General features: G+C 46.0%; 2 protein-coding genes across 8 annotated transcripts in view; one reads left to right on the forward strand and one right to left on the reverse strand.

The window, feature by feature from the left end:
• Positions 1-25,784, reverse strand: part of LOC100117668 — a 144,157-nt gene that overhangs the window by 113,203 nt on the left and 5,170 nt on the right. The window lies entirely within an intron of this gene.
• On the forward strand, positions 1,776-25,483 carry LOC100124156 (runt-related transcription factor 1). Of its 5 annotated transcripts, none has more exons than XM_031930991.1 (7): positions 1,776-1,918; positions 7,174-7,903; positions 7,977-8,207; positions 13,029-13,154; positions 19,050-19,244; positions 23,255-23,596; positions 23,739-25,483. In XM_031930991.1, the coding sequence occupies exons 2-7, from the start codon at positions 7,516-7,518 to the stop codon at positions 24,104-24,106; spliced, it is 1,650 nt and encodes a 549-aa protein (XP_031786851.1). In that variant the 5' UTR covers positions 1,776-1,918; positions 7,174-7,515; the 3' UTR covers positions 24,107-25,483. The 5 variants fall into 5 exon arrangements, with proteins under 5 accessions (XP_031786851.1, XP_016841560.1, XP_016841564.1 ...); XM_016986071.3 differs by lacking the exon at positions 1,776-1,918 and adding an exon at positions 4,774-5,014; XM_016986075.3 differs by lacking the exon at positions 1,776-1,918 and adding an exon at positions 4,774-5,014 and having other exon boundaries at positions 19,065-19,244.

The raw sequence follows: 25,784 nt of genomic DNA on the forward strand, positions 1-25,784 counted from the left end.
ACATTCATTTCTAAACAATTTATTCTTTTTATACTCTACAGCACTTGTCAAACATAATATTAAAAAAAAAGAAAATAACCACGCGCATAATGATCACCCACCGCACATCAATCTAATTAAAACGATTTCAAGTATTCCTCCAGCAGCGTTGCATCAGGCGCGCGGTTAAAAGGACCAAAAGCTACAGGCCGAATTTCAGCTTGGCTTTCTCTCTCTCTCTCTCTCTCTCTCTCTCTCTCTCATTGTCGAACAGCGTCAAGCGCAAACGGTCAGCGAGGCGTCCGATCAATGATACATTTCCACTATTCGCTTCATTCGTTTCGGACTCATCCAATCGCGCCCCCGCGCTCGCGCGCGTTTACGTATTCGCCACTCCAACGAGTGTCACCGCGCGCAGCCGCTGTGACCACTCTTCTCTCTCTCTCTCCCTCTCTCTCTCTCTCTCTCTCTCTCTCTCTCTCTCTCTCTCTCTCTCTTCCTGCCATCGGCCGTTATACCTCTTTTCTCGTCCTTTTGTGCCTGAAATCAGAGTCAAAAAGCTCCTGCGATCCGAATCGCTTGTGTTCGAGATTAATTCAAATGCGCGATATTTAACTGTGAAAAATTTATGATATATAATTCGACATAGTTCAAAAAATTCTCAAACGTTTTGAAAAACCGTACCAAATCCGATTCCATCGGCACTGGGTAGTAAAGCAATTCCGCGAACCAATCGCCCTTTTTTCAAGCGCACGGACATCCGCACAGCTTAGCATCCAGCGAGACACTAGCAAACGAGTTCGCGAGTAGCCGGCGCTCGTAATAATAATTTTTACAAGCCCTTGTACGAGCCGACCCCCGCTGTATACACATGTTCGCTGCTCCCCACCTGTGCACGGGCATCCCTACCAGTGTCGCTCTCGTTCACCCCACACTTTTGCAGTTTCACCCCTGCGAGCCTCCCCCACATGTGTGCACGAGTATATCGAGAGGAGGGATGTGGAGAGTCTTTATCTCTCTCTCTTTTGTGTTATACGCGTGGTAGTATCGTTTTGCTTCGTTGTACTCGTTACCGGTAGTCGCGTGTCTCTGACTTATAAAGAAAATTTTATTCATCTTTTGCTCGCGATCGGTATATTTTTATACCGATTTATATCATCGTTCGGTTTCAGAATGGCACTGCTCTAACGATGTTAATACCCTGTACAATGTTACAAATTAATTTACACGCGCATAATTATTACATTCATCATTTCGAAACTCCAATTTCGGCTGAATTTCGAATCGCAAATTATGTAAGCTGCAGCGAGTACCGTCGAATTCCAAATGGCGTGACACACTAATTTAGCGGTACTTCTAAAGCGTCGGGCTGCGACACTTAGCGCGCGTATAAATGCATCTAATTTTCCGCAGCTGCCGATGCAAATGAGCAATTATTTTCGTAAAAATCTCGCCGCCGCTGCCGCGGGAAATTCGAATTTCCCGCCCTTTTTCGAAAATAATTGGCAAAAAGCCGAGTGCGTCCTCCTACGCAATTACTCCCTCCGTCGCCAGGAGAGTTGATTTTTCTCGCGTGGTAGGGATGAAGTTTTCGCGGTTCGCGGAGTGGGGCGAGCGAGCGCGTGCATAGGGGGGCAATAACCATCGGTGGAAATGAGTAGCGCACAAAGTAGTAAAAGAGGAGAGGATGCGGGCGGAAAATAGAGGAGCAGGAGAAACGCGGCCGCCAGTGCGGCTTCTGTCTTTCGCGCTGCGGATATGTGCTGCGAATTACGGCTGTTTTGCTGCGATTTGGATCTATGATGTGTGCAGTAGTTATTCTGTGCGTCAAACTGTGATTAGAAATGAAACTGAAAAACAAGTGCTATTGAAAACAATAACAAAAACTGTATGAAGTAATGTGCGATTGAATAGGTCCATAGTACATGCTTGAAAAATTGTAAGTATATTATTTTATACAATAAACTATTAACCAAATCATCAACAGTGACACTACTCCCTAATACTTAATAAATCACACTAAACTTCCAACGATCCTCCCAAAGCTCTAAAAAAAGCTCTCTATTGTTTTCCAAAAACTCCCTCTGCCAAATCATCAACCCAATGAAAGAGCGATCGAGACTCGTCCCGATGCAGCATAATCGTCCGCACATAATTCGATATTGTCGGGCTCCGCATACAACACGGTTCAAAAAGCCAGTGTCCGCTCGTTCCTCCTCTCCTCTATTACTTTGCAGTGCGCGCGCCGCAGCACGTGCTGCAGAGCGCGCGCGCGCGTAAACGAATAAAAGAGAAAAGCGGAAGTGGATGTTAACGCGCTCTCGTGGGGGGGAAAGAGCGAAAGAGAAAGAGGTAGCGTGCGTTGTGTGTACGAGGGGGAGAGGGACCCACTACTCTCTGCTCTGACACGTGGCCCGTCACACACAGTGTACTCGCCGCGTGCGAGGATGGAAAAACTCGCTCGCGCACTTTTACGCCGATGCCTGTGAATGAAAGCTCCCTCCCTCTCCCTCTCGCTTTCGTGTGTGTCGCCGCTCTTTTTCTCTTTCTATCGTGCGCGGCCGAGCTCCCTATATAACTGCAGCTTTTTTACGAGTGCGTCGACCGGCGCACCACGTGGTGAAAGAGAGACGCGACGCGCGACGATGTGTGTATATGCTTCATATAGTGCGCTTGTGCAGGACGGGGAATTAGTTTAGATTCTGAGCGCTTTATGGTGGGCCGAAAATAGATTTTTGTCGTCGGTTTTATAAACTGATTTTTTTATGAAGTTGAGTTTGATCGGATAGTTGCGCTAGGGAAATATTATTTGTTTTGCTTGAATAGTATGAGGCGAAGCTTTTTTATCATTTTAGAATAATTCGAAGCAAAAAACTGTTTGAATAAAAGTAATGTTCAATTTCGAAAAAATCGAAAGCTTTTAACCATCAGCAGCACAAAAGCTCTAAAACCGACCTCTCCTCAATTTCCTCAAAAACGATAAAGCTCGACACTAAACGCAAGCCCATCTCCAAAACAAACCACTTAAAATCAACGAAAGACCAGCCGGGGAGCTTTCTCGGCAAAGTGCGTGCGCGCGAGCTTGCGGAACGTGCATAGGCAAGCGTTCGCCGTTGGGGCGCGTGACGAGCGGTAATTGAACGTAGCTACGGCATTTGCATTGACAAGCTCCAACGGAGATAATTCAAATCTCGTCGAATTCGAGTGTCCGCTGCATCACACACACATACTGCTCGCGCTCGCGTCATGCCGGCTCGTTTGTCAATACGCGCGAGGAGAGAGAGACTATATGCGGCTTCCCCTACTCGATTCTTGTTCATCCGTCGAATATCGCACCGATACGTAGTGTCTTATGTTTTTCTATGCACTGCAGCGAGTTTATTCTTTCTTTCGACTCTGACTATGCGTCGATTGAATTACATCGAGTTTGTTTGACTCAAACTGAATATATAACATTGGCTAGTATTGTGTTGGAGCTTTATTTCTAAATCAATAGACGCTTTTACACCGACGCCGAAACTCAATAGTCTACGGCCACTGCGAGCGATCGTCATTGCAATAATAAAATCAGCCTGTATAAACCTGTTATATACCCGGCGATCGCCCCTGTCAAACATCCCCCGTGAGCAAAAATCCCCCATGGCTGCGCGATCAAAAGACCGACGCACGAGGTGTAAACGAATCAATCGAAAGATGAAACGATATCTACGTACGTATAGAGAGTCGTAGAATCGAGGGATACACACGCGCAGGGGGAGAGTTGGCGGCGGCGACTTCGCTTTTGAAAATCAAACAGAGAGAGAGAGAGAGAGAGAGAGAGAGAGAGAGAGAGAGAGAGAGAGAGAGAGAGAGAGAGTCTACTGCAGTCCACGTGTGCAGCTCTCTGTACAGGGCTGTACGGCGGCAACCCTCGCCTATGCTAGTGTTTGTCCGGCTCTGCAAATATCGGATCCGCCGTCAGACGGCTTCCACCTGGCCGAATATATATCCTCGATGCGCCGCGACATATACATATACATGCGGTGTATATGGATATACAGCGACGCCACCTCCTTCCACTGTATTCCGCGCTTGTATCGGCGGAAATGATTCGATGTCTTCTATATGTGTTTGTACGAGGCGAGTTTTATGGAGTTATATTTCGGTGTCATTTCGCCATTTTTTGTGATTATAAATGTAAGAATATCCGATCGAATCAATTGGTCACACGATAAAAATCGTCAAATAACGCTCCAACGAAAGCTCCAGCATTTTCCGACTCTGAGACAAAAAGCACTTTCCCCACTTCCGTCTCTTCCTCCTCTCGCGAAGAAAAAAGCCTTTTCCTCGCAAGGTATCCACACGCCGTGGACCGCAGAGTTTGCAGGGGGATAAAAGCGCTAGTCGGAGAAAAAGACCCACACCCACACACACTCGTCCGTCAGAGAGGGAGAGGAGAGACCACCAACGAAGAGCAGTAGGAGAGAGGATAGCACTGACCATAGCAGTAGCAGCACTGGTCGCAGAGAAGCTATATAGGTATACACAGCCGGTGCGAAAAAGCGAGAAGGATATAGCTAGAGCGAGTGAGAGAGAGAGAGAGAGAGAGAGAGAGAGAGAGAGAGAGAGAGAGAGAGAGAGAGAGCAAAGCGGGGGCGAAAAAGCCAGCCAGCCAGCGCGGTATATAGTGTACAGAGAAGCTTTCGCGGAAGGGGTACAACGACGAGGCCTGGAGGGGAAAACGGAACTACCGGGAGGAGAGACAGCAGCGCGCGAGCAGGCTATCGGGGGAAAGGGATGCCGCTCTGCGTGTGTAGGCATGGACCAGTGCGTCAACGGCTGTTGCCTCACACGTACCGCTCTCTCTCCTCTCCAAATTGTAGTCAACCAGCTATACCGGGCTGAGGCTATCTTCCGACGATCTAAGTGTATCGCCGCTGCTTCTGCTGAACGCCCGGCGATCTCGCAGAGCTGCGGTTGTCGCGGGAGTGAGTTTTTGGACGGTTTTTCGTTGTTTTTGCCCGAAGAGTCTGTGGAAGGAAGAGGTGCGACGAGAGTAAGTGATAACACGATGCGGTTTTGGATTGATGGGAGATCGTGTGGTTCACGCGCAGTGATATCGTGTGTGGTTATTGTGACGGATAAGCGAGGGGGATTGATGGATGAAGAGCTGGTCGGCCGATGGGATCTGTGAATATTTTTGAACGTTTTCTTTTGAAGTATGTGCAGGAAATGGCAGTTTTTATAGGGGATTAATTAGCAATTTCGCGATTGAAATCAGTTCTTTGATCCGTAAGTTCGTTAGCAAAAGAAATCTTGGAAAAGTGTCCCGTAGCTGAGTAATCTTGCTGATTTTCTTACGAGTAAGAAGCGAGGGCTGGAAGAGATTTGAATGCAAAGTTAAGCGGGTATCTTAAAACGGCCTGGAATGTCGCGAAGTTGGGGAAACGAGCCGCGCGTTTGGTTTATCGAATTTTCGGATACTTTTCGTGCTTGAAAGTTCGATTTGTGCTTGATATCCGAAGAGACACGAGAAATCGCACTATAATGTCGAGTTAAATCGAGTGAAAGTTTCTCAAAATCGAGTGCTTTTTCCGTTCCTGAGCTTGCGCGAAGTACAACGATAACGTTCTTACGAGGGTGACAAAATGTGCTCAAGTGAAATTGTTTTAATCGCGCGAATGCATACGACAGATAGTTTTCGGAAAATCCTTTATTTCTTGAATATTTCAAACTGAAAGCTCAACCGCCCGAATTCGCGCAGAATAGAATACGAGTCAACTGGCCAAATTTGTGATACAAGGAAAAAGCTATCTTAAATAGCATCTCACACACCCTCCAAGACAAAACCCTCAGCCCAGCAATATCTCCGTCGGATCGCCGATCAACTGCCTCGTACACTTGCAGTATTACATCGAGCAACGCCGCCGCTCGCAGCCACGTGCATCGCGTTTGACACGCGGTAGTCCCCCATCGGGTGCGTAAGCGGCGCGTTCGGGGGTGGGAGTTAACGCGCCAGTTCGCTCTCGTTCTTTCACCCCTGTTTTTCCCCTATTTTTTCCTCCCACCCTTCGCGCCGTTTTCACCCCGCGCGCGCGGCGACACACACTTCCTCTCTCTCTCTCTCTCTCTCTCGTCGTTCTTTCTCCCTTCGCTGCCACCGCTGCAGGTACACACTCTGACGCGCGCAAAAATTACTGAATGAACGCTGACGTCACGGGAGACAGGGTAGAGGATGGAAAAAATACACGCAGACAACGGGGGACGTACGCGTGTAGCGACGGCTGTTGGCGAGTAGACGAATGTGTAAGGCCTCGTGGGATGTGCGTAGGATTGTGGGTGGTAAGAGGAGGTCGCGACGAAGTGGCGGTTGAGGAGTGGAAAAATCGGTTGGTTATGAGCCAGTTATGTGAGGGGAAATCGGTAATGGGATGAATGAGGTGGATGAGCGAAAACGAAGGGCTGGTACTGTCGGTTCAAAACATTCTTCTAGGCATCAGATGTTGAATCACGCAAAAATCTGTAGGAACAAGAAAAAGCGATCCCTTGCACATCCCTCGAAACACGTGTAAGCAAAAGCTAACAAAAATGTAGCGCACATCCCTCGAAAAAAGCTCGCGTATCAAGCGCGTCAAGCTCCCACGGAAAAAGGAACGTTTTAAACGACACTTTATCCCTGTCGGGTTAGAGGGGCATTATGTACAATAAGTGTACGGCCGGGCGCAAAGCAGATAGCGGCGGTTAATACGGCAAGTCTTTCGCGACGAGGCTGAAGGCTTTTCGGCGAAAAGCTTCGTTAAATGAATCGAATTACAGGGGGCTGAAAGAGCCTCCGCGCCGACGGAGCGCGACGATGACGAGGGATTGCTCTTTGCCTTCTTTAGCTTGCGGGCGATGCGCGCGCGTTTAATTGTTTAGTTTAATTATTTTAGGAGTTAACTGACTTTCTTCTCGGATTATGCACGGGGAGAGAGTGGGCTGCGTGAAAGAAGCCACGTTTGAAGTGCGCAAGCAACGTTTTTCGAGCTAACGGCCAGGTGCATTTTATCGCGAACGTGTTGTTGTAAGCTTTTTGGGTAACTGGAAGTATTCGTTTGATAATTTTGTCAATAAAATAATAGCCACTGTTGGATGTCACTGTATGAAAACGACGAAGCGACAATCGTATTATGCTACAAAGCAGGAACTAAAATTATTGATTTTCGTCTGTTGCAGATTCAAACATGAGACAAGCCTGGCGCTCTCCAAAGAAGTCACCGAAAAATCCCGCACGATGAGGAGCATCATTTCCAAGAACTTCGAATACCACCTGCCCATCATCGAGCAGGAATCGCGATTTTCATGCAGAAGAGAGAACCTCATGCCGTGAATACGCAGTGACTGTAGTCTAATCAAACCCAGTGGCAACGATCACTCAAACGACACCACAAAATCTCAAAAACCAACCGTGACAAATCCCCCCTATAAAAAACTCAACAGTGCTTAAAAAAACTAACGGAAGCCTCACACAGCCAAGCATCATAATGAGCCTCTGACCGAGCGGCTCTTAGGCCGTCTATGGATATATTCGGCCGGTGCAACGGCGGCGCCGGCCTCGGTGTTAACTCGGTGCCGGCCACCGCGGCAGTAGTAGCCCAGAGCGCGACGACAAGATCGGCGAACAACCTGGCCGGGCCAGTGGTCGGTCCCGAGCACGCCTCGACGGTGGGCAACACCGGAGGCGGCGGCAACGGCAACAACAACGGCCCAGCAGCTCCTGCCGAAGCTGCGACCAGCCAGTCCAGGATGCAGTTGACCGGAGCATCGGCACCGGGTAACGCCGCTTCGCCCGAAAGCGGCGTTTCGCCTCTCGCTGATGCTTACACCAAGATGACCAGTGATATCTTCGCCGAGAGGACGCTCGGCGATTACATGAGCGAGCATCCTGGGGAACTTGTCAGGACGGGTGAGTTCGTTACTGCAAGCTCTCTATCGGAATCATTGAAAGATGAAAGATAAAAAATGACATCTCGTTGCAGGTTCTCCACACCTCGTGTGCACGGTACTACCAGCCCACTGGAGGTCGAACAAGACCCTCCCGGTGGCGTTCAAAGTCGTGGCCTTGGGCGAAGTGGGTGACGGCACGGTGGTCACCGTGCGAGCGGGCAACGACGAGAACTGCTGCGCGGAATTGCGAAACTCCACGGCTCTCATGAAGAACCAGGTGGCCAAATTCAACGACCTGAGGTTTGTTGGCAGAAGCGGCAGAGGTAAGACAATAATAAAGCGTCTCATCGTTAAGTAGCCGCACGGAGATCGAGCGAGCTTCGCGCCCACAAAATCGTGCTCGACTTTTACGCTACATCCCTCTTCGAGCTAATTGACCGAAAATAATAACATCCTCTGTAAGGTCTGAAAGCAGCCGTTAAACGCCTTAACAGCCTCCGCGACACGGATTCATTCACAAAACTTCCCCCGGCGTGGATAACTTGTAAAGGGACCGGAAGAAGAAGCGGTGCGTCTTAGGGTCGTAGCCGAGAAAGTGTCATGGGGTAGGTCGCGGCCGAGTCTTGAGGTCTCGGTTCCTCATTTTTCCGTCGGCGCGCGGGGAAAAGTCGCCGCGTCGACTTTCAAGAGGGAAGACGGCTGTACGGATATACTAAAGAGACGCTCGAGGGTGAAACCGAGAGGGAGTGTCTCCTTCTTCGCGGGGAACCTCGAGGGAGTTTGGGTAATGGCTTTTATTTGTCCGCGTACAGCCGGAAAACTCCTTCGGTCTCGATTTCATCGGGTGTCAAGCGATGCTTAATTGCTTTCGTTATCCCGAAAATTTCTAAACCTCGATACATCACAAAAAGCAATCGATCCCCCCGAAATTCTCCCGACATCATATACTATAAATTCAAATGAATTCTCTGCTCACGACTCGCTTATCGCTATATTTAACACACACAAACACACACACACACACACACACACACAGGGCGAAGAAACCGAGGGAGCCGGAAGAAAAGACGGAGTCGGGCCGTCGTCTGCTGCAGTAGCTTCACCTTATTCCGAGGCGGCTCGGCGCGCAAGGCGATGATATTAATTGAGGTTTCCGCCGGTTTAATTAACGTTATTAGAGCGGGAATTTCGACGGCGGCGGCAGCCTCGGCTCCTCCTATCTCGGCTGATGAATCCTCGTACCTTTAAACAAGCTTCCCCGTTTATCTGAATTATTTTGAACGGAGAGAGAAACGGACTGGAAGCTGAGCAGAATAACGCTCGCGAAATGAGCTCGACGTCTTTTGATACGATAGATTTTACCGATTCCAAAAATCCTAAATACGTGAAAAAATCATTAACATCTCGACGTTGAATAATCAAGTCCTTACCTCCCTCGTCTCTTTCCGCCCCGCCCGCCCGTACATCCTTCATCCGAGCTTATGTTAATTCCGCGAGCTCCGGCGAAAACAATTGAGAGCTAATCCCAGACAAATGAGTGACGCGCCCCGAAAGGGTAAAGAGGGACTTAAGATTCTACCGCTCGCGCGTCTTGGGGCTTTGGAATTTCCCGGGCGCGCCAGATAGGCCGATTTCGCTTGCGCGCACTTCAGCCTTTCACGGGATCTGATTATCCTAATTTGAGAAAAGAATCGCTGGGGGAGCTTGCGCGCATTGATTCGAGGGAGCTTGATTTCGAGGGCGATAAAATGCGCCTTTGAAACGACGATGTTCGATTATAAACTGAAGTAAGGACCATCAAGCTCGGCAATATCCATGATAAACCACATCCTCCAGTCCTCATCTACGGCGTCTTCATCTTCTTAGCCGTGTACACGATACGCCGAGACCATCAACGCGATATCTTCTTGGAAGGGACGCAGTGTATTCTCTCAACCCTGTACCTAAGCCCGTTAACGGGATCCTTCGTTTATGCGCTTAGGCATCTATGGCGATCGCTTCAACGACACGTACAACCAATTCAAAATAAATTTAATCGCCATAGAAACAAACAACTATACACATTTTTCGCGACAAACGAGCAACAACAACAGCAAACAAAAGCGAACGACCGCGAAAAAGCAGCGAGCGTCGAATTTCCATAAAGCTCTCCCATGCGGGGCAAAAAGCTCGCGCGCGTTAAAAACATCCACATCTGCTCCCCCTAACAGCCATGCTTAACATAATTTTCTAGGCTGACTGCAGTAGAGCCAGCGCAACACACAGATACGCATACACGTGACTCGAATTTCCATTTGGAGCGGCAACAATTCTCATGCGTAATGAGCTTAACGCGCCGCTACCGCCGTTAAAAGCGGACTTTGCCCATATACCGTGCATACACACATACAGCGCGTCCCCAAGCGCATACGCGAACTCGTTGGAAATCGATTTCACGCTAGAGAGCGCGATCCAAGAAAAATCTAACATCGAAACGGCACAGCTTCGGATAATCCAATATATCGCATTCGACGCGATCGCCAGCTCATAATCGCGCTTGGCTCTCTCTCTCTCTCTCTCTCTCTCTCTCTCTCTCTCTCTCTCTCGCTCGCGTCGTTTCCCTCTCTGCGGAGCTGCTGCTACAGCTCGGCCGAAATTGAAATTGATCAATAGGCGCGATGCGGCGCACGCGGGCGTCATTAGCGGCTCTCTTTTGTCCCGCGTGTGTAGCAGCGGAGACCGGTGAATTTCCAACGGCGAATTCGTGATGATACGCTGCGCGGCCATTGTTTGATCGGCGATGTGTTAAGGAGCGACGCGTCGATACGTGAACCGACGCTCTGTTGCGTGCGGAGTGTTCGAAATAATTAGATAAGAAATTACAGCGAATCGGTTTGAAAAGAGCTGTAAAAATATTCCTTCCCACACAGGCCTTTACCCTTCTTCCTTCCTCTTTTCTCTCCCTTGGTCTGCCGCACGTCCTTCGCTCGTCCCGTTTTCCCTTTCAGCCTTGCCTGTACTGTCTGGTTCGCACTTCTGTTCTCGGAGGCAGTTGGTATGGTATATCCCGTGCTTATACACACGCATTCGACGAGCCCTACGTGTGTACACACGGCGATAGTTACCGCCGCGGAAGTATCAGCCTCGGCGGTACCAGTCGCCGAAGTCGTGAACGCGCGTTTGCCTTTTTAAAAGCTTTCGCTCTGCTCTACTTTGTTTGTTTGAGCTTTTGAGTGTTATTTTTAGAATTCATTACTACTAATAGTTCTTTCGCTATTTTACAAGATGAAAATCAATGAGCTTCACACTCGTTCCGAGCAGAAAGACGAATCATTCCGTCAATTATTTTACAGACCCATACAGCATATTACCTTATAGCAGTAGACGCTTGCATGCCTCGTCTATACATAGCGTGACTGCAACACCAGCGCAGCAGCGAAATACAAAAGAGCAGCCGCGGCGGCGGCGGCTAGGAATCTCGCGTGGCGAACCGCCGTGTGGCCACCACCTCGACACTCGCGCCGTTATTATTTCTGATATGGCCCTCGCGCGCTGCTGCAAGCGCGTGCAAGCTCACCGGTACTTTCCACTTTCTCGAGTATTTATCGCCTTCAATTTCCCCTGCTTTTTACGTCCCTATCGATTTCGCGCGAAACTCTGTGGGCTGGAGCCAGGCTTTCGGTCGGTTTCGAGCTTGCGGAGAGCTTTTTCGTGTGGTTTGTGCGTTTTTTATTAAGAATTTCGCTTTTTAAAAGGTCGGAAGCATATTTGTGGAATCGATTAAAAATTTCTCATGAACAACTGTTAGAGTAGTAAATAGCCAAATGACTATACAGCGCGTGTGCGAGTAATGATGCAGCAGTGCGGCTGGACAACGAGAATCGCGAGCAACGGTAAGGCTTGTACCAAAACTGCCTGAGACAAAATTAAATTCAACATTAACTTTTTCATCAAAATCTTTCCGTCAAATCGAAATTTACTTTTGAAGATTTTGAATACTCACAACATTCCGTATACATATAGTACACATACTTACGTTTCCGCCATTGGCCGCTAGGTGGCTGACGTGAATCCACAAGTGAACGTGCGTTCCAATATATTAACAACCAAACGCAGGCGATGCGAAATAGGACTTGTATGAAAGCTTTTCTTCTGTTAACGCCCTCAGACAGTTATCGAAAGATTCTATGCGATTCCTATCGCACGGAGAAATTATCGGTACGGATGTCCACATGGGCTATTATAGGAGAAAGGACTTTCATATAAATCCTATCGTGGCACCCGCAAATAAATTAAAAACAAAAAAAACTCACCAACAAAAGCAGGTATTGCTGTTCCTTTTAGCGCTGTATGAGTTCATACAATCTCCTGCTTTCTCAGCGTACATGTGTACCTAACGCTGGTACGTAATCGGCGTAAATAGACAACTTGATTATGACAAACAAACTTTAATACCAACTCGATAACGATTAAGTACTTCAAAACTCGCTCTGTTCACTATCAAGCAATCTCTTCTCAAAAAAATCCAAAGATAAATCACCTTCCACCTCAAAAACTACCCCGACGCCAGTCAGCCTTGAATTATAACACTAACCCAACTTTCCTCAGCTCGGCGAAAGAAAATTCTCCAAATTCAGCGATTCGTCGTGCCCGCATCAGCCTCTCGCGCGCGCGCTTGCAGCGAAAGTTTCGCAAACGCGGTTATCTGCGCGCCGCGACGAAACTCCGTTAAACGGGTTAGCCCGGACGGTAATGTATCGAGAGCGAGTGCGAGAGCGAGTGGGGGGGGGGGGGGGGTCAGAGCCAGCTGCGTTCGCGAGCGGCCATCTGTCCGGCGGCTGGTCCTTTTATTATGATAAAAAGCCACCGGCGCAACGTTGTTTGCCGAAAATTCGGTGGCCGGTATGGCGAGGCTTTATCATACACGTATAGGCTGCGAGCTTTTTGTATGCGGCTGCCGCTTTCGTTTTGTTCTTGGCGATTTATGGCGGGAATTATCGGCGTCCGGTGTACACGCTTTCGAGATTAATTTTGGGGGGAGGCTGCGCGCGTTTTGAGATATTAGAATTTTGTTTTCGCTAAGGTTGCGGTGGGGTTGAGGGAAAAATTAAATATTTTTGTGGCGAGTGATGTTATTGTATGGAAATGTAACGATTTGTGCGCAGGCAAAAGCTTTACGCTGACGATAACGGTGTCGACGACGCCGCCTCAGGTCGCCACCTACGCCAAAGCCATCAAGGTAACGGTTGACGGGCCGCGCGAGCCCCGATCCAAGACCAGTGAGTATCACTGTAAGCATTGTTACTTTTACTCAATTTTACTTAGTGTTAATTTTTTGTACTTTTGCATCACTAGAGGGAGAACGATTTTTCTCATAATTTTTTTTTACTTTCATCAATCGATACGCAGTGGAAAAATCGCTCTTCTTCATAGATATGTATGTATACTTATTTATATTTTATTTTATCGATAGAAATAGATGATAGTTTTAACAGCATGACTTTTAGTTATAAAAACAAAGACATCACTGCAAATAACAAACCGACGTTACCGTGTCGAAAAGTATACCTTTCTCTATCGACCGCTAGGTGGCTGATGTGAATCCCAAAGTGAAAGAGCGTTCCAAAGTGTTATTACCAAGCAAAAGTGACGTGAAAAGTTTTGCATTGAAAAGCACATATTCGGAATTATATTGTCCGTTTTGACATAAGCATTTCGTGAATATTTGCATACCATATCGGTATAGTTCTGAATGAGTGCATTCTCGTGCAAGGATCTCATATAAATTCTGACACATCCGTCAGGTGTTTCTGTTCTGGAACGGATTTTTTCAACGAGTAAAAAGAAGCTTGCAAGCACACAGATTAGGGAATTTTCTAAAAAGATAAAATAAACAAAAATTTGTTATATTATAAAAGCAAATACAAAATAGAAAACTAATCATGACTAATTCCACAGAAAGCTTCAACTCCAAACACACCAGTTTCTCACCCTTCCCTCGCAAAGCATCCCAAACTCTGAGAAGCTTCCTCGCGGCAATGTCTCATATGCGGTTCTCGGCCCGTGCCGGTGTCGCCGCCGTTATAAGCCTCGAGAGCTTTCCCGAAGTCGCTCTCTGCAGAGATCGCCATTATTTATAAAGTGCGGTAGAGTCGGCACATTGATAAAGGGTCGGCCAAGGAGATATCGCTTCGCCGTGGCAAGTTTGCCTCAGCTCTCTCGGAAGACGTCTGCTGTGCAATTACGCTGGCCCGAATTGCGGGCTCCGCGACCTAAACGCCATTTCTGCATAATGCACGGCTTGTTATAACTCGGGAGATTCTCCGGTGCTGCTGAGTATGTGTGCGTGTGCGAGGGCATTAGTTTCCTCGGGGCTTGATTACGGCGAGCTTTGCGCTGAGGAATGAGCTTTTGAATATTTTTTTTCTTATTTTGAGGTTTGGTGTATATTGTTGGGGTATTATGTTTTTTGTTGAGGCGAATGAAATAAAAAAAGAATAATTTTGCATGCAATTTTTTGATAGTGCCAGTCAGTCATGGTTTTAGATTTAGCAAGATGAATTACGACTTTCAGACGTCGTTCGTTAAACATAGCTTCATAACAGTGCTGCATCCTAAATATAGTTCAACCTCTATTCGGACTGCGGTGGATCGGTAATAATTTCGTAAATATTTGTTTTGAACATTCCATAATTTTATTTTCGCCTTATTTAAATCCAATAATTTAAAACTATAAATAATAAGACTGTAGAAAACTATATTGCTATCTATATTTAGTACATCATAAATATGAACCAAGTTCTATTACAAAAAAATAAATCAGCCAACACTGTACAGTCACAATAATGAAATTGATAATTCGAGAAAAGTAAGTTTTGCACAGAACATGCAAGAGCGCATATAGTATATAGATACACGTCTAACCACATCCGCCGTCTTGGCCGCATCTGGGGACCACCCACTGCTCGTAACTCTCCCTTATGACACTCTCGGTTTATCGAGAAAGCTCCCGGCCGAAAATTTTCCAGTTCCCAAACGTCGGCTCTCTCTCATGAATAACAACGCCTCGCACGCGCTTACTACCGCGACTGCTGCGTATAAATTATTACGGCTAGTGCTGCGCCCGACTGCAGACGTGGTATAACTTCTCGTGCAATCAGCTTAATGATTCAGTGGGAAGACAGTTTTTTTGCGCTCTTTTGCGCACAGATTTTACATTTGAAAATTTGAAGATTGACAAAAACTGCTTTTTGACGACTGGCGTGTAATCAGTGTAAATAGAATTAATATAAATTAAAAAATTAAACCATCAATAAAATATTCAATAGAGTATAGTACATAAACTCATTAAGCAAATCCAAGCAATAGCGCCTTTGTTTCCTCGAGTAATACTCAGTATACACAGGAAAGGTGATATAGCCCCATCAAAAGAGCCGAAACTGCTCCAACTGAAAAATGTCGGATCTTTCATCTCGTTCAGTTTTTATGGTGTACCCTTTCCAAAAGCCGGCTTGCGCACCGTGGGCTACTCCATTTCAGGCAAATGGTTTATTTAAACCGAGAGAATTTCGGAGTTGGCCGCCTGTTTATTTCCCGACGCGACCTAGTTTTACGAACTATTTTATCTACTATTAGGCTTTGAAGTAATCTTTATAAACATCTTTATGAAGCCGAATGGATGAATAGAGAGCTTTGCATATTATCAAATGTTTGACGCAAAGAGTAAAGCGCACTCGTGCGTTGGTTTTGAATGTTAATTAACAAAAATGCGAATATTTCGTCTGCAAACTTGCACAACTTCTCTTTCAAGTATAGAATTTCAAAATATTTCAACTTTAAATCACGCTGTAACTACATTTAAAATAGTTCGTTTGATTGTACTCTTCTACACAGCCTCATTCAACCTACAACAACAATAATCCAACCCACACCTCACATAAACAGCCTGACCATCTCTGTACTCCACCAAAAGAGCAAAGAAGCTACCCGCACCGCTTTTATCGCACGAAATTTCTCTCCCTGCAGGCACACAAGATGCGCGGCTCTCGCTTGCGTAATTAATTAAACAAGCAATTCATTACACTAGAGAAGCCCTTAACTCTCTCTCTCTCTCTCTCTCTCTCTCTCTCTCTCTCTCTCTCTCTCTCTCTCTCTCTCTCTCTCTCTCTCTAGCTCTCTCCACCTCTTTGCTCCCGGCCCAAGGAAATTGATTGAGGAGGGTCGAGTCTTCTATACCGCCAAGTCCGAATGCCGGGCTGCTGCAGCAGTAGCAGCGGCATTTGCCGATCCGCTTATATCCCTGGACCTCGATGCCATCGATTCGAAAATTCGAACCGAACTTTGCACAGAGAGATAGAACGCTGGCTATAGCTTTGCTGGCCTGAGATAGTGTACGTGTGTGTGCTGTGCGGTTCGTTCGACGGAACTTAGAGTTTCAGACAGTTTAGAGGGAGTGTAGAATTACTTTTAAAGGGAAATGTTTGGCGAGTAGTTTAAAACGCGTGTTTTTCCGGCGGGAAGAGCTTTTTTCATTCAAAATGGTTTCTTGAGAGCTTTATGTACTTTTCAATGATTAAATGATTAATTTTTTAAATTAAAGAAATAGCTGGAGACAAGATTAGTTAGAAGTAATTAAAAAAATAAAACTTACGGAGTAATTGAGGAAAGTTGTACCACAGAAGGAAGTCTCAGTCGAGCGACGGAATCGAAATGAGAAGCTGTCGCTACCATCTGGTTATCTGCCAGAAATTTCCTGACAACCATTGCCGGCAGCTTTCCTCTCCGAGATCCGATAAAATCGATAAGATACTTAGAGAGAGCTTGTCGAACTTTCGATGTTTTTCCGAAGTGCATCCCTCCGAACTAGAAACGACTCCCTCTTTCTTGGCCAACACGAGAAGTTACTTTTTAAAGCTTCAACTCTGTTTATTTATTTATCACGCGTTATCAACAATCAATCCCGAAGACACAGCGTCCCACAAATCAAACGCAGAGGAGCAGCTAACAAGGCGCGTTAATTTCGCCTCCGTATGTACGAAACGAGTACACACGCGCAGAGAGAAAGATCCGATCGCTTCGCATCCACGTGACTCGTCGAGGCATGTGCAGTATATATATATATATATATATATATATATATATATAGAGAGAGAGAGAGAGAGAGACATGTACACGTACGTACACGATAGGGGGGGCTTCCCGCGCGTGATAAATTCGAGGGCTCGGGAGGCTCTAATTTATTAAATTCATCAAGTTCCGGGGGAGCAGTACTGCGGGGCGGTAATTCATTCGCAGACGCGAGCCGCAATCGCGGCCGGGATATAGCTCGATTTTCAACGCTACTTTGACCCCGTAATCTTTTCGCGGCAGCAACGGCCTGTTTACGATATGTCCGCCTGTGCGCGGCTGTATAAATAGCGTATGCATGGACGCGGACGATCGAAGCGACGTGGCGGAATCGCGCGGAGCGATTGTTCTCTGCGTGAATTATAGGGCAGTTTAACGAGGAATTCGAGGTTGAAAATTCGAACGAGAGAAAAAATCTAGTTAGCCTATCCCTCTCTCTCCCTCTTCATCGTCGGGCGATCAAGAAGTTAAGCCGGAAATTCGGCATTATACACGTGGCCTGCGAGGGAGTGAGAGAGAGAGAGAGCGCCGATCAAGCCGCCCGGTAGTATCGAATCTACGATCGTTTAACCGGATCTCGTTAGTCAAAAGCGAGACAGAGAGAGAGAGAGAGAGAGAGAGAGAGAGAGAGAGAGAGAGAGAGAGCCAAGCTGACGCCGCGTCATCCTCCTCATCCTCCTGCAAACGTATTCCTCATGCATGGCGATGGCCATTGTGTCGGCGGCGATCGACCGTTCGTCCCTATTCAGCAAACCGGCGGGAATTTCGGGCTCTGCCGGGTTAGAATTAGGGGCTGCGATTGAATTATCGAGGACGTAGAGAGAGAGAGAGAGAGAGAGAGCGAGAGAGAGAGAGAGAGAGAGAGAGAGAGAGAGAGAGAGAGAGAGAGAGAGAGATAGTGTGCGTAGCGCCGCTCATCGCCGCTGGCGGTTTAGGCGACGGAGCTGCTGCCGTTGGTGAATCTCCCCGGTGACTTGACACTGGCGTTAACGCGATGCTTGGATGCGTGTGTGCCGCTGCTCTGTGCGCGACGAGGAGCTGATGTGTGACGATCAAGACGATGATGTATTTGTTAAGGAATTGCGCGGTGCGGTTCGAGGAGGTTTGGTGAATTGGTTAATTGAAATTTTTAATTTAGTATTATGAAAAAACTTCGAACTGCAATTAATACACATCTCGAATCCCCGGCAATATAAACGCTCCGATCAATCTCTCGCTCCTCCTCCTCTTTGTCTGCTTCTCTATATCTTCCTCCTGCGCCGCTGTCAATTCAGTCGCGCGCGATGAAACTGTATAGGTGTGAGCCTTGCCACTGGGACGTCTTTAATTGAGTTGCCGACACCGTCGAAAGGGAAATAAAACGTGTCATCCCTTCCCATATATACCCCTATATATATAACGCTATCACTGTCCCTAGCGCGATATTTTTTGTTCGTCTCGCTCCATCTTTTTTCGCTTTCTGATTCCTCAGACTCTCTCTCCATTGGCTTTGACCAGCTATACAAAAGGTCGATTTTCTTGGAATGTCCGTTTTTTGCATTTTAATTAGCGCAATTAATCCACTACAGTACCTTCGTTCACCCTTTTTTGCAATAAAGAATATACATTATATTAGATGTCTATAGAAGGCAGCGTTTCACTTTGAAGCAAACTTTTCACGAGCTCATATGTGTAAATATCGAAAGCAGACGCGCGTGTGTGTAGCTAAAAAGTTATTTGCAGCTATGTCAATAAGGTTCGTATATATCGACAAGGTGTACACAGGAATCCGTGTGTAACAGAATGGCTGAACTTGTTACATAGGAAACTTTGTTATCTCAAAGCGATTTCAATTATGTACAGCACGGCGTATTGACTTGCACCGATTAATATCATCGCGATCGATTTTCGTAACTTCATAACAGCGAAATTCTAAAGGTTAATCAATTTTTCTCGACCAATAATTTTACCAGTAATAATAAAATGTTTGCTCTGAGCAAACAAAGTGCGCAACGTAAGCGCTGACTCGTGCACGCAAAGAAAATCCGCGGTCCGGCGGACAGGCGCACGGTTGATCGCAGTGCTGACTTTTCTAGGGCAGCAGCAGCCGTTCCATCCGTTCGCCTTTGCGTCGCAACGTGGCGGTCCGTTCTTCGCCTCGCCGCTTGTGGACCCTCTGCAACCGCTGCCCAATCCTCTCCAGTCGCTGCCCAACCCTTTACAGCCGAGGGACCCGCTGTCGTCGTTTCGTCATGCTATGCCTGGAAACTGTCAGAGTGAGTTCTGCTCTTTTTTTATTATTATTAAATTTTATTATTTATTTAAAGGACGTCACCTACGTAAATCTGGATATCACTTCGAAAATAATTTAAATAAAATCAAGAATACGTATATAATAAAGCAAAATACCTTTATAATTGACGTACGCATAATAGCGACAAAAAAAAAGCCCTCGCATCACATACTCCACCAGCGCTTTATTAGAAAGTATTGATGAATCGCGCGGCGCATAAAGGAGCGGCAAAATAAGCTGAAGAAAAATGCATTGCATTTTCATACGGCCAATCAACGCAGCTGTATACGCGATATTGAAAAAGGAAAATAGGTGCTTCGCCGTCCCTCGATTTTTCAATAATCAATCGACCAACGTACAACATCAGCAGCAATATCCGTGTAGACCAACCGCAAGATTTCAATAAAATCGGCCGGTGCGAGCCGTTGAAAAACGAAAAGGAGGAAAATTCCGCGCCGATCTACTTAGAGCCTGGCGAGAGGGGAGAAAGTCGCCCTCGATCCCACTTGTGCTTCAATTATCGACCTTCCCGAGTCCATCGAACAACACTCGCGCTGCATATTTACATCTCGCTGATATTATGGGCGTGTACAGCGCACAGTCGAGGCCGAGACAGAAAAAGACGGCGCATGGCGAAAAGCAGCTTTTCGGCGAGATAGCGAACGAAAAGTCCGGAATACCTCCGGGCAGCGAGGCCCTTTCAGGCACTGCTAGAGGGATACGCCTCGGAGTAGTATATACATGCTCGCGAGGCTTTCGCAGAGGCGGAAACCGCAAGTCTGTTCAAAGCTAGATTAAATATTATATTACAGGGGCTGCGCCAGAGAGAGAGAGAGAGAGAGAGAGAGAGAGAGAGAGAGAGAGAGAGAGATGCTGCGGCAATAGACATCAGCGTCGAAAAGCCGGCTCCTGCTATTTCTGCGCTCGCTATACTGAGAAACTCGCGTCGAGCAGTCTTTCGCTGTGGAAGAGGGAATAGTGGGCGCATAATTTCCTTGAATTTTGTGCCGAGTCTTGATAAGGTGCCATCAGATGAGAATTTTTAAATAATATTGGTTTACCAAATTTAATGAAGACTATAGTACTGTGCGATGATCAAATTAATAATTTATAGTTTATAGACAGTGCAAATGACTTTGGGATGTAAGGTTGCCAGTCTTTGTTATATATTTGTAGCAGAATTTGATACGAACATTTTCTATAGAATTCAAAATATTTTTTATAGCACTGTGTGGCTAAAATCCGCTGTTAAGTTACGCCTATCTGTGACTAAAGTAGTCCTTTTTTGCACCGTGTTTATCACACTCGCTACGCTCGTGCCCTAACCTCACGGTGTAAATAAGGATTACTTTAGTCACGAATAGGCGAGACTTGCGGATTTTAGCAGTCCGTGCTATAAAATTTTATACGATACTCTTGACTTAAATGGTTCAGTTTTACACGGCGCTTAGCGCCCTCGCTACGCTCGGGTGCTAACTGCGCCGTGTAAATAAGAACCATTTAAGTAACACGTATCATAATGTACTCATTATCGAAGTTTATTCAGCATTCTCATTATTTGATACGCTGCTGTTCGTAGAAAAACAGGTCAAATAACAGGCTACACGGTTCACACAATTCAAAAAGCGACATTACTGCATCGACACATAGATATTTCTGCTGTCGACCGCTAGGTGGACGATGGTTTACGAGGATCCAAAAGTAAAAGAGGGTTCCAAAAGTATAATAATGAAGGGCAAGCGATAAAATGGCATGGATGGGCGTGATAACTATTGCATGAAAGTGGATTTCGTTTTATTGAAGCTTTTAGTAGGGTCATACAGTAATTCTCGTAAAATCGGAGTCCACTCTCATGCAGCAGTCATCACAACCGTCCTTCGCCACAAGGCGAATTTTATAATCTAAAATAATATTAGTTGAGGCTTAAAAATTCCATGCGGATGCATAGGTCCATGATGTCCATGTCGGATAGGGATGTTAAATAATTTTTGGTATTAGTCAGATTGAAAACTCGCGAGCGACGGTCTTAGAGGCTAATTCTTTTGTAGCCTCGATGCTGCAATAGTTCGCATGTGGGAGTCGTAGTGTCGAATACTATCGTAACAGTGTCGTTGATATTGTTGGATTGAACCGGTTTGTAATTGGAACTTTTTGGGAGTGAAGAAAGTTTCGGGATTAAAGGTTTTAATTGCTGCTGCTTTTTTTGTATTTTTCTTGCGGGATTTTGAAGATTCTGGCAGCTTTACGTCGTTAAATAAGCAGTCGCATAGAACAACTTTTCGTCCAGCCATGTTGAGGCAGTAACTAAACGTTGTTGCTGCTGTGACTACTTAGTCGATAAAAATAAAGCTCGCTACGTTCCGGTGCTAACAGCGCCGTGTAAAAAAGAACCATTTAAGTCACACCTATCATAATGTACTAATTATCGAAGTTTATTCAGCATTCTCATTTTTTGATACGTTACTGTTAGTGGAAAAACACGTCAAATAACAGGCTACACGGTTTACACATTTCAAAAAGCGACATTACTGCATCGACACATAGATATTTCTGCTGTCGGCCGCTAGGTGGACGATGGTTCACGAGGATCCAAAAGTAAAAGAGGGTTCCAAAAGTATAATAATGAAGGGCAAGCGATAAAATGGCATGGACGGGCGTGATAACTATTGCATGAAAGTGGATTTCGTTTTATTGAAGCTTTTAGTAGAGTCATACCGGAATTCTCTTAAAATCGGATCCACTCTCATGCAGCAGTCATCGCAACCGTCCTTCGCCACAAGGCGAATTTTATAATCTAAAATATTATTAGTTGAGGCTTAAAAATTCCATGCGGATGCATAGGTCCATGATGTCCATGTCGGATAGGGATGTTAAATAATTTTTGGTATTAGTCAGATTGAAAACTCGCGAGCGACGGTCTTAGAGGCTAATTCTTTTGTAGCCTCGATGCTGCAATAGTTCGCAGAAATTGAGGAAATAAATAAACACAGAATCTAACTCAACAAAAACTTTTAGCTATCCACGAACTAAATAGTTCTAAAACCGGTAAATTCCAGACTCTCCAGCCTATACTCATACGTAGTGTCTGGACAATCGAAAAACAGCCGCAACAAAAATAAACTTACGTGTCCAAGCGCGGACCAATGCCGACATTCCTCAATACTCTATCTGACGAAAGAGCGAAAGCGCTGCAGGAATGTCCCTTATGTATTATTATGAATTTTTCTCGCCGAAGAATTCCCGGATACATTCATCGACGTACGCGCGTGTACACACGCCGCGCGTCAACTCGCGATCCGATAAAAATTCCGCTTCAAAGCTGCCGGAAAGACACAGGAGCTATATGGAAAGCAAAATAAAAATGATCAACTCAACCGGGGAATGGACGACCGCGTATAAAGGAGCGGGAGCAGTATTTAGGGTCGCCGGACCTTTTACCTCGCTTATTTGAATTGGCCGAAAGAGAGATTACCCTTGCCCCCTTTGATCTTTCATCGTTAGCTCTCTATCTCGCTTGGCTCGCTCTTCTCTTTCTGCGCCGTGGCGGCTCCTTGTTATGCGCCTACTCGTGTACATTGATATGTGCATGTGTGTACGTCGGAGTAAACAAGTGGAACTACTGCGCGCGGAGAGCCCTGAAACGAAAGTTGCTAGAACTATTATACGTTGAGCGAAGTCTCTTTTTTTTAACGTATAAGTATTCAGCGCTGGTGAATAAGTGTTTTTCGGGATATGTATATGGGAGAACTTGGTTTTGAAAAACTTTTCAGATTTATAATTAGTTGATAGCGATTTGAATTTTATTCGTTGGCTTTTACTCACATGATAATGAGACCTTTATTAAAAGGGGGTCTCAAAGTCGACTGGGAAATTCCTGCAAAAATCGTATCCATGGTCGGTAAAACAGTTTCGAAAATGATACAAGTATTTTGAGACCCCCTTAATTTCACTTTACCATCGCAACGATCAAATCAAAACTTAAACACATTTCAGACATGTCACAGTTCGGTCTGACGGCTGGCAACTCCTGGAGCTACGGAAGCACGGCAGGTTACGCGGGTTACCTTCCAGGTCCGTTGTCCTCATGCGCGGCTCAGACGCCGTTCGCAGCGCCACCACCACCACCGCCGCCACCACCGACCGGTATCTCGTCCACGGGGTCGGCTCTGACGAGCTTCACCGGCGGTACAGCGATGAACAACACACCCGCAGCGCCCGACTCCACGGCGGGTAATAATGGCCCGGCTACTGTTCCTGTTCCAGTGGCTAACGCTGCTACTGCTAATGCGAATAATCCGGCAGCTCAGCAGGACGCTTTCTCCAGTGTCTCCTCGCGTGAGTATTTGAAATTTTTAAATTCGCTTTCAATTGATCATCGGTCAAGCTGCAATAGAGGAGTAGTATAAAAAAAGTTAGAAACTTTAATAATAATTTAATAATAATACGTTACCACGAACATTCTTTTCTCCCAACTCAGTTCCAGACACTACAACGCCAGGCGTTCAGCCCGACCCCCTGGACCACCTGAGCAGTCTGATGTCCAGCACAGGATCGGCCCAGAGGTACCAGGATTACGTGTCTCCTCGTTCCCTCTCGACAGACTCCAGCGCCACGGAGAGTCCAGTCCACGAGCAGGATCAGTCCTTCGGTCAGAATTGCTCGGCGGGTAACTACTTCCCGGCGCCGAGCGTCTTCCCGACGATCCTCTACTCGCAGCTCTACAACAACCAGTTCCAAAGCACCGAAGCCCAGGAACAGCAGCATCGAGCCCTCGCCGACGTCAGTTGCAGCGTCCGCGTCCAGGAGGAGGTCAGGCCTGATAATAACGTCTGGAGGCCATACTGAGGCCTGGCACCGACTGACCTGGGCATTAGCGGGGACGACAGCGCTCAATTTCCAGACGACGAGTTCGACGAGGACAAGGCCTCGTGGATTGGAAGACTCTACGATCGATGAGGCGACGAGGTGGTAAACGTGCGCGGTTTTCGGGAATCCGGTACGTTTGGGTACTTCTGTCTTCATTTTTGCTCTTCTTTTCTATTTCAAACATCGATACTATGCGTTCCTGTGATTTTCTCGTTATCGGTTTCGTTTGAAAAGAAAAATTACGACTATGCCAAACTTGTTTGGTTTCATCGATCGGCGCCAAGGTTCGATTTTCAAAGTACCACGTTCGGGATGACGAAGCTTGCGCGGGAGATCGACTCGCGCATTTCCGAGAGAGAAAGACTAAATGATGATATAAAGTGTTTGTGCATCGACTTTATGGTGAGTGATGTATACATAATTATTACATGAAAAATGATTTATGAAAGTAGACGAAAGACACTTGTACATAATTGTATATAGCTATTGGGTTGCATATAGGTATACTGTGTGTAACGATAGAGCGCAATGTCACATCCCGTCGAACCGAATGATTTTTTTTTCGACGAGAGGCGAAAAACGAAATGGTGGGCTGAAAGTCAGTTTTGAAAAATTATTCTCGTTCGGTAGTTCGAAATCACGCGAAAGGATGATATTCGAGAAAAATAAAACGTCGAATATTTTTTCAAAACGAGCTTGCATTCGAGCGTAGCCAAAGCGTCGACGGCACGTCACAAGTTATTACTTTATATCTCATTATGTTTTCATAGTATATGTAATTGCTTCCTATTATTGCATAATTATAAAAGTGCATACGTTGCTGTCGCGGGAATCGTGCAATACGACGAATGTGAGGAGGAAAAAAAATAAATGAAAAATCAAAAGACGACGATATGATGAATACTTTGTAAATTCAAAGAAGCGATAACCAAAAGAATGTATAGTCTGTATAAGATACGAATAATCAAAAGGAAAAAAGGTTAAGATTATATAAGTGACGAAATCAACGCAAAAAAGAAATCAAATTCATTTTCTCTAGGTAAATATCATATAAATAGCGATGAGACGCCGCTCAGAGTTTTACATCGAAATTCATTTGGTGCCAGGAGTATTGATGGAATACACGGCGTACTTTGGTCGGTACATGTATACTACTCTATTGTCCAATTGGATTCTTCCTAAGCTTGCGTTTCTTTTTTCTCAGCCTCGAGAGGCTGAGACGGTAATGAACAATGCGTATACACATACACACACACACGTCATATCGGTTGCCGATTATTTCCGATAAAACATATCTACCGACTATTGTTATCGTAGTTTTTGACCGAAGTCGAATAAAGTGTATTTCAAAGTAAACCACGCAGTCTCACGTCACTCATTTCCCCTGACCATCCCATATTCCATTTTATTTTTTTGTTTACACTTTGATTCCCAAAACGAAAGCTATCTTCATTTCTTTCAAAAGCGCAAACGAAGAGCGCAGAATGGCCGTCTTAATTAATTAAAATTAATCAAGCAGACACGAGAGAGAGAGAGAGAGAGAGAGAGAGAGAGAGAGAGAGAGAGAGAGAGAGAGAGAGATGGTCGGATTATACAGCAAAGGTAATTATTCGTAATTTTTGGCACCGCACAGTTCATCCGCTGGAAGAATGCGCTG

The sequence above is a fragment of the Nasonia vitripennis genome, chromosome 5 (genome assembly GCF_009193385.2).
Source record: "Nasonia vitripennis strain AsymCx chromosome 5, Nvit_psr_1.1, whole genome shotgun sequence".
Taxonomy (NCBI): Eukaryota; Metazoa; Arthropoda; class Insecta; order Hymenoptera; family Pteromalidae; genus Nasonia; species Nasonia vitripennis.